Raw genomic sequence first — 9418 nt, 5'->3', positions numbered from 1 at the left:
TTGAATAAATAAATTAGATTCCTGGACTTTTCATTGGGAGACAAAAATAGTAATTTCATAATCTGAAAACCACTCTAATAAGCCATATATGTAATTTTTATTAGCCCTGTCTCTCTAGAGAATTAAGAAAAAGTATTACATAAAATAACTTTTGAATGTCCCTAACAATTTAAAAAAAATGATTTAAAATTATGAACCTTGAGGACTTTTCTATGAAACCATGCTTAATTTTACTCAGAAACTTGTTTTATATAACTAATTGCAGTTAGGAAAAGGTCATCTTTTTAACTTAATCATTTACAGAACAAACAATGGTGATTTGCACAATTCTAGAGTCCCCAGGAGAGTCTTCATTCTGGTTCACTATGAATCTATATTTGGAGATCCTTAGTTTTTCCCAGGATTTACATGACTGATTCTCCATTTCCTCAAGGCTGCTTTTACATCTTCATTTCTCAGAGAATATATGATAGGATTCAGGAAAGGTGTGCAAATGATATAGAAGACAGAAAGATACTTATCCACAGACAATCGGCTAAAAGGCCATATGTAGAAATAAATACAAGGCCCAAAGAAAAGAATCACTACAGTGATATGGGCTGTTAGTGTAGAAAGGGCTTTTGATGATCCACTAGAGGACTGGCGTTGGACAGTGACCAAAATTATGATATAAGAGATAATTAAAGCCAAGAAACAGCTCAGTGATATCAGACCACTGTTAACCAAGGTCAAAATTTCCATTCTGTATGTATCCATGCAAGCAAGCTTTATCACCAAGGGAAGATCACAAAAGAAGCTATCAACCTCATTGGGACCACAGAATGGCAGATTCACTGTAAATACCAAATGGCTCACAGAATGAAGAATACCTACTGACCAAGAAATTGACACAAAAATTATACATACCTTCTGATTCATAATTAGATTGTAGTGAAGTGGTTTACATATTGCTACAAACCTGTCATATCCCATAGCTAAGAGCAACATCATTTCACTCCCAACAAAACTATGAAGAAAAAATATTTGGGCCATGCAACCCTCAAAGGAAATAGTTTTGTGTTCAACAAAAAAGTCCATAAGCATCTTAGGAGTGGCAAAGTTAGATTGGCAGATGTCAATGAATGAAAGGTTACTGAGCAAAAAGTACATAGGAGAGTTCAAGTGTGAGCTAGATAAGATGATGACAATGATCATGGCATTGCCTAAGACTGATGTCACATAGATGAAAGAGAAGATGGTAAAAAGCACAAGCTGAAATCCCCAAGATTTAGAAAGTCCCAGAAGCACAAACTCAGACACCATGGATTCATTACTGTGAGCCATGTATCCAATGTAAAGTCACCTAAATAAAAATTTAAAAAAATATTATCATCATATTTCAAAGCAATAGACCTCATTCATAAAGAAAATGATGGTGAGATTTTAAGTCTAACTCATTAATGTAAACACACATACGTGGAAAGTTGAATTTAAAATGATAATTAAGAATGATGAAAGGTAAATGATATAATTAGAAAAAGACAATGTATTAATTTTGTCTTAAGGTTTTGTCTTGGTTTTAGCATCTTGGTTAATATTCATATAAGTGTAGAGATGAATCATTCAGAAGACTTTACAGAATTTTCTAACATTAATTAAAAGTAAAATAAATATTGTAGAATGTGATAAAAAACACAGTAATTTAAAAGCAGGAAACAAACACAGTTTATTACCTTCACTCCTTTTCTAAAATCAAGAAACATTTTTCATCACAAAAATTTAAAATACTAACTGAAAACCCATCTCAGAGTGTAATATAAAGACATTTATTGGGTGGTGAGGAAAGACAAAGAATGACAGGTGAGAATATGGAGGTTGGACAGAAATAGGAAGCAGGAAAAAGAACTAAGAAATGCTTCCATGTTAGAATTAGCATCATTTTTTGGTAGATCCAACATGGCAAAGTGGTGAGACTTGAAACCATATATAGACATAAAACAAAAACAACAGCAAAAAAAAAAAACCACACACACACACACACTCAAAACATTGCATTTTTTTACATTTCTTTGTGAAAAGTCACACATGTGTGCATTTGTGTGTGTGTGTGTGTGTATGTGTGTGTGTGTGTGTGTGTGTGGCTGTGGGTGTGTGTGTCCTGTGACAATAATAAAATGAAAGACACTGTCAACTTAAAATGGTTGGGAACATGTCAATGGAGGGTTTAGCAAAAGTCCCTGCAAGTTACCTAAGAGAGGAAAAAGAAGGAAAGTAATGAAATCCTATTTAATAAAACAAACACTTTAAAAAGTATAAAGTATAAAGAGTCATTTATAATTATTTTTCTTCATATCTACTAATTAATAGTGTTTTAACTCTTTATATTTCGAAACATTATAAACAAATTGTTAAAACCTGTTCATTGTTTCAGATTTCAAACTTAAGTTTAAATTCAATGTTAAAATTTATTTTCTTCCTAATAACTAAAATAGCTCCTCACTCGTAAAGTTTTAAAATATTGACACTTTCAAGCTATGTGATTAAGCCTAACATTTAATGTCCCTCGAAGTGTTTTCATTTCTAAAGATTCTAATCACAAAAGGAGTTATATTATGGCACCAAGTAGAATGTATGTCCCTACACACAGAAAACATCTAAACTTTTAGTTATTGAATCTTTCACTGGTCTTGTACCTCAGGAAGAAGTAATTTCAGAATTGTAAACATCTCATAGGAGAACATCTTTATTTCAGCAATGCAACAGCCAAATTCTGAAACAAGGGGCATGCACATTTTTTTTTGTTTTTATTTTAACTCATATTTGTCTCATTTCTTAACTATAAACTTACGAGCAAAACTTGTTATGACTTTGTTAGTAACCCCATTCTTCATTACAGTTAAATTGATAGTCAATAAACATTTGTTTATTTAATAGCTCAATACTCTCTATATAGAAATCTATTTTTAACAAAAGTTGCCCAAGAATAGGTAATGATTGTGACACAGTTCCCCGTGTGTATCACTTTGACCCAAGTCCTCTAAAGATTAAGAGAAGTCATCCAGAGGAGTGGAGACAGTTTTCCTATGCTGGACGAGATTTCCAACCAAACTGAAACAGCTTCTTCTTGTCACCTTTCAGTTGTTAACTTTTACATTAAAATGTTTACCAGTTACACTTGTAAACAATATGCTCAAAATCTATGCTTAGCACTTACAGTTTTAGTAAGTTCTTTTAATTTACTTTCAGCAGATTTAGGATTCTTCTGTTTGTGTGTAATCATCTTCTGTGAGTCTTCATATTGAAAATATCTGTAATACACTTTTGACTTAGCTCTGCTTTTCTTGCCCTCAACCACTCAACTATAACAGCCTAAGCTTGTGTAATAGAAAGCTTTATATGTTCACCACCAGGAAGCTGCATTTATAGAGGAAGGCATCTGCCTCTAGGGACATGTGGTAATCCTTAATAAGCAAGAGTGATTTTGTTCCCTGCAATAACTTTTATGGGGATAAAAAAACTGTGGTTATTTTTTTCTTGTTTTTGGAATCAGGTAACAGATACCTACAAAATCTAGAGATTGCTTGATAGCTAAGACTTAGAGAAATGATAGTTTTAACCTCTGAATTACTGTCAATAAGTGATCATATTATCTTCAGGCAGTGACTGTCTATAAAAAGAAGCTCTTTACTTCAAAAACTAGTTAAATGCATCCACTGGTTCTAGCATCTGGATTAGACATCCAAAATTATTCTCCTTTAAAATGACTCTTTAAGCATTTGAGGCTTTTCTCTTTTTTCTCCTTAGATTTACAGTCCTTTCATTGCATTTTATATAAGTTTTTCAGATGTTCAATACTGTATACTGTACATTTCATTTATTTCTTTTTTAATCAATAAGGTTGAAAATAAGATCTCTGTCAGTGAGTGTTTGCATTTTATTATTTCATGGGTGCACACATATGTATGGCCTCAATAAAAATATTAGGAAAACAAAAGAATAGACCTACAACAGGACATGTACAATTAGGCTAACATGATCCTGGCTGTTTCAGGCTGTCTTGTTCCTAAAGAGTTGGTTAATTTTCTAAAATATTTTCTGCAAAATTTTACAACATGTTTAATAATAAATCTCTCTAAAATTTTTTTGTGATTAAATTTAATCATAATACTTATTCTACTTTAAAAACAATAATGTTTGAACAGTCTCCCAAAGTCATCAATTGTAAAATAGTGAAAAAAACTTGTTTTGGAAAAAATACAAATTAAGATAAGAAAAACACAGTAATTTAAACTGTTAAAGAATCAATGATTGATGTGATCATTGAGCCAAAAATACAGTAAAATGTAGAATATTCAGGGAGAAATGATATAATTATATTTGAATTTTTCTAACAAAAACAGACACTCTTAAAAGAAAAGTTTAATATATTTACAGAATTGATGCAAATTATAAATTGTATAATGGCAAAAACACTGGTAAATTAAAAATTTATAATTTTAAAATTCTATTCCCTAATTTTTCTACCATGAATATTTGACACTGAATACAAACTACAAAATAGAAATAATTTACTTTTAAAATAAAATATCTCTAAATATTAAATAAAGAAATAATAGAAAAGAGATAAAAATCGCAATAGATATAAATGACAAAATACAACGTAGGTGTAAAAGTCACTCATATAAAGTCATAAAAAAGAAAAAAAATAAATTTTCATTAATTCAAAAATCCCACTAAATGTCTAGGAAGTTACATATTTTAAAATGATAAATAGTTAATTTTTTAGTAAATGCTTAAATATTTGTATTGTATACAATACTGGTGTAGATATAGGGCATCTTCATTAAAAAATAGTAGAATTATATTTAGGAACTGTACCAGTCAAATTGTGATACTAAATCTTGGTTGTCAACTTAACTAGAGCTGGAATCATTATACACATGCAGCTGAACACACCTGCCAGGGGTTTCTTAATGCATTATTTGAGACAAGAAGACACAACCACACACAGAGACACACAGACACACAGACACAAATACACACACACACACACACACACACACACACACACAAACACACACACACATACACACAAACACGCCACACCACATCACACCATCTATGGAAGAAGAAAGCTTTGCTTGCCTTAACTGTTGCTCAAAAGTTTTATATTCTATAGCAGAAGCATTCTTTCCCTGGTATTAAAGCCCAATTCTTTAGGATACCCTTATACATTATAGATTGAAGACCGGCATTTCTCAAAGACTCCTCTAAGAAACTAGGCAGATGGAAACTCTGGAGACATCTAGCAGTGGGGACAGAACAATGGATTCTTAGCCTTTCCAACTGGGGAAACTATTGCTTTCTTGGTAACTACACACTGAATAAAATTAACAAGCAGACATTACAGAGTCTACTAGATACTGGTTTCTTTCTGTAAAATTATGTTATTTTCATTTCAAAAGTTGCCCTACTTCCCAATTCCTCCTCCCCCAAATTTTTACCTATTCCCGTTTTCTGGACTCTGAGATGGTACTCCTCAACCCACACGCACCTGACCCCCAGCAGCATCATTTTCTAGGGCATTAAATTTCCACGAGATTAAGTGCATCCTCTCTCACCAAGGCTGGAAAATGAAGTCTCAGGAAAATGAACCAGTCCATGTCTACTCCTTTATTTTTAGCTGAGTCTCTGGGAGCTTTGAGGGGTCTTGGTTGGTTGGCACTGTTGTTCTTATTATGGGGTTGCAATCCCCTTCAGCTCCTCAGTTTTTCTTCTATCTCTTCTGTATTGATCCCTGACCTCAATTCAGTGGTTGGCTACTAGGGCACTCACTTGTCTCAGTCAGTTTCTAGGGAAGTCTCTTAGAACAGCCATGCTAGGCTTCTGTCTGCACACATAATATGGCCACAGTAATAATGTCAGCATTTGGTGTGTGCACATTGCATGAACCCAAATTTGGGCTGGTCACTGGGTAGCCTTTTTTCCAGACTCTACTCCATTTTTGTCTATGCATTCCTTTTAGACAGGAACAATTCTGGGCTAAAATTTTGAAAATGGGTGGGTTGGCCCCTGCCTCAATTGAGATCTCTGTCTATCTACTGGAGGGTATCTCTTCAGGTTCCATCTTCCCATTATTGGTCATTTCATCTAATGTCATCTTCACTGAATCCTGGTAGCCTCTCACATCCCAGGTCTCTGTGGCTTCTAGCAGTTCTCCCACCCTCTGAGCCCCACTGCTGCATATATATCTTCATTAACCTGGTTTTCTGAGAGTCCCTCTGGTCTTTCCCTATATTAATCATGCCCTTCCATTTCTCCACCCCTCTTACCTTTCCATCCAGTTTCCTACACTTGTTCTTAATTGGCACTGTTTCCAGAAGCCTACGATAAGCCCTGTTGCTTTCTAGTAACAGTAGAGGCTTGCAAATGGTCCTCAAATTTATTTTGTGATTATATTCCAGGTCCAAATCTATAAATTTATAATTTGAAAAGAATACTTAGAAACAGGGGAGTGGCAATGAGGATTATAAAGTAATATGGAGAGGGTGTTGAGAGAGGGAGCACCATCACAGAAACAAGTGGGGGGAGGGGCTAGAGGTGTGGGGAGGAAAGGAGATAAAATATGAAATGTAAATATGGAGAATATCCAGTAAAAATAAAATAATATGAATGCTGCTTATGTTTTAGTTTGTTAAGAACACATTTATAACATCAATTGATATTTAAGTTGAGATACTAAAAGAATGCTTCCAAGGGCTGTTGCCCCATTGTAATCTACAAATGTGTTTGCAGTTTTACAAGGAATACTTATATCATGTTAGGGGTATTCATGATCTTGTTATTATTTCATGTGTGCAGTAGATATTATTTGTGTCAACTTTAAAAGGGAGGATTGCAGTGGCTATTCCTGATTGTCAACTTGATGATAACTGGAATGAAACAAAATCAAGAATTTAGATGCTCACCTTTGTTCCTGCTCTTGAGTCATAGAGGATATGAATTTTAGGACACTAAGGCAAGGAGATCTCTGAGCTCATGGTCATCTGGGACAAAGCAAGTCCTATATCATGGGTGGTAGTACACACCTCTAATCTGGGACACCATCTATGGAGACCTACATAAGGACAGTGGAAGAAAGGCTCTCATTGCCTACTTGCCTTGTGGGACTGAACATTTGCCAGATCCTTTGACTTCCATTCACAGCTGCTGCCGACCAATGTTGGGGAGTTAGACACAGTTTTTAAGTCACCAAAAAATTCTCTTTCTATGTAGAGACTATCCATAAGTTTCTTGACTCTAGAGAACCCTGAGTAATACAGAGGTTGGTTCTAGAAGAGCAGAAGTATAAGGATGGTTCTTTTAAGAATCTGGAGTTACTTTAATAATTCACCAGCACCTTCAGCTACTTAAACCTTTCCAGATACTCTTCCCTTCTGGGAGCTCAGAGAATATTGAAGATCCATGGTTGAGACTATATTTCAAACTTAAAGAAGCTAAATCCTTTGATTATCTTGATGAATTGGGTGGCTTGGTGTACAAACCTTTCTACAAGATGGAAAAAAATGGGAAAATGATTTTGTTGTCATGTTATTCTTGGTATCTTGGAAAAAAATGATGAAGAAAAAGAATTAGCCATATGGTAAAACTGAACGTCTCCAGATACAAATATGCAATGAAAAGGTTGCTAAGTGTGTCCTTTAAGTGAATCTTCTCTCCAGCCACCATAGAGCTTGAGTTGCAGAAAACCAAAGTGAAGCCCTCTTTATAAGGCTGGCTGAATTAAAATGAAAATTCAACTATAAGCCTCAGAGGGTGTCAGCAGTTAAAGGAAGGGCATTACCTGTCAAAGAATGGGATCCTATAACTTGGTGTGGGGATGTGTGGGAGGACCCTGTTGAAGCTGAGAATTTTGAATCTTCAGATTCTCAAGAGTTTGCCCCACCTGAGGAAGTGGTACCCTCAGCCCCACCCCTTAAATTAATGCTTCTTTCACATAGGAAAATTGATTCCTCAGAGACTGATAAACCAGCACTGACTTTTGCTAAAGAAAATGACACACAAGAAAATATTGATGTTTCTCAAAGCCCACCAATAGTTTCTTCTAGACTCATAACCAGACTCAAAGCAAAGCAGGCCTCTAGAGTGGATGTGGAAAGACTTCTGCCTTTTGGCCATTAGTTCCACACAGATCTCTGGTCATCGATGGGAGTGGCTCCTCATGAGCTCAGGTGAGCAGGGAAGGAGAAGTGCTCTGCCACCACTGCTGCTGGGTCTGACTGGGTGCACACAGGTCCAGGAGAGCTGCTTCTGCTTTTGCTGCTGGGTCCAGATTGGCCCCTGTTTTGCCACTGTCATGAGGCGCTGGGCCAGGCAAAACCAACCAGTAAGTGCCTCCAGCACAGGATGCAAGAAGCTTTGTGAGAAAAAAAATCTCTTCCCAAACAGCCATGTTGACAGCTCTTAGGACAAAAGCTCTGCAATGATAGAATGATTCTTACACCTTTTTCTGTTGACCAAAACACACACAAACACACATTATATATATGTATGTATAATACATACATACATACATACATACAATTTTGAAATGGTTAGGAGTTTGACAACCAGTACTTCCTATTGCTTGGACTGAGGGCTAGTCTTTGTCTACATATTTGGGGACAATCCTGTTACTGCCTGAAGGTTTTATGACCTGTGCTCACATCTTATCTGAAGAGGAGGGACTTGGGGCATAGATGATGCCCCAATGAGCAGTGCAGTGCTTATGAAGCATGATTCTTGGGAAACTAGGAAGCTTTCTACTATCTCATATATTATTCCCGTGGCTTTACTTATCTCGACTGAGTACTTGGGTACTCTTTACCACCAACCTGTCCCACGTGTGTGTGTGTATGTGTGTGTGTCTCGCTGTGTGTGTGTGTGTGTGTGTGTGTGTGTGTGTGTGTGTGTGCACGTGCATGTATTCAGTAAAGAATTGAACAAATTATGGACATCCATACATATGTGAAAATGTAGGGGTTGTGATAATGCTACCACATCTCTTTAATTCAAATATTTGTACTGTGCAGAAGACAGACACATCACACAGCCTAACAGTTTTCTCCCACAAAATTGGTCAAGTAATTACTTCATTGAAATTTTTCTCAGAGATATGCTATACTTATTTAATCAAATTAACATATTCCCACTGGCGTGTGGAATAAAAACCTGTGATTTATCAAAGAAATTTTTCTCAATCTCTATTAAGAAGAATCACATGAAGCAATTTGATTTCTATTAACAAGGCCAGCATATATTTTTATAGTTTTAATTAAACTCTTTAACTTTTGTATTGTGGTTTAGGTCACACCAGTTTTGAACTTCTTTCTCTTTCATAAAATATCATACTGGTCTACTTGGTGGATGACTCTAGATTGACTGGACAAAAATGAGGAAA

General features: G+C 35.4%; 1 protein-coding gene across 1 annotated transcript; it reads right to left on the bottom strand.

Moving 5' to 3' along the window:
* Positions 1 to 387: 387 nt before the first annotated feature.
* On the bottom strand, positions 388 to 1323 carry LOC308428226 (olfactory receptor 4K1-like; the record flags this gene model as incomplete). The annotated part of the gene is made up of 1 exon (XM_080926636.1): positions 388 to 1323. The coding sequence occupies one exon, from the start codon at positions 1321 to 1323 to the stop codon at positions 388 to 390; it is 936 nt and encodes a 311-aa protein (XP_080782762.1).
* Between the last annotated feature and the right edge of the window lie 8095 nt (positions 1324 to 9418).

The sequence above is a fragment of the Micromys minutus genome, assembly GCF_963924665.1.
Source record: "Micromys minutus genome assembly, chromosome: 12".
Taxonomy (NCBI): domain Eukaryota; kingdom Metazoa; phylum Chordata; class Mammalia; order Rodentia; family Muridae; genus Micromys; species Micromys minutus.
The sequence above is the reverse complement of the archived record's forward strand: the minus strand, read 5'-3'. Positions and strand labels throughout refer to the sequence as shown.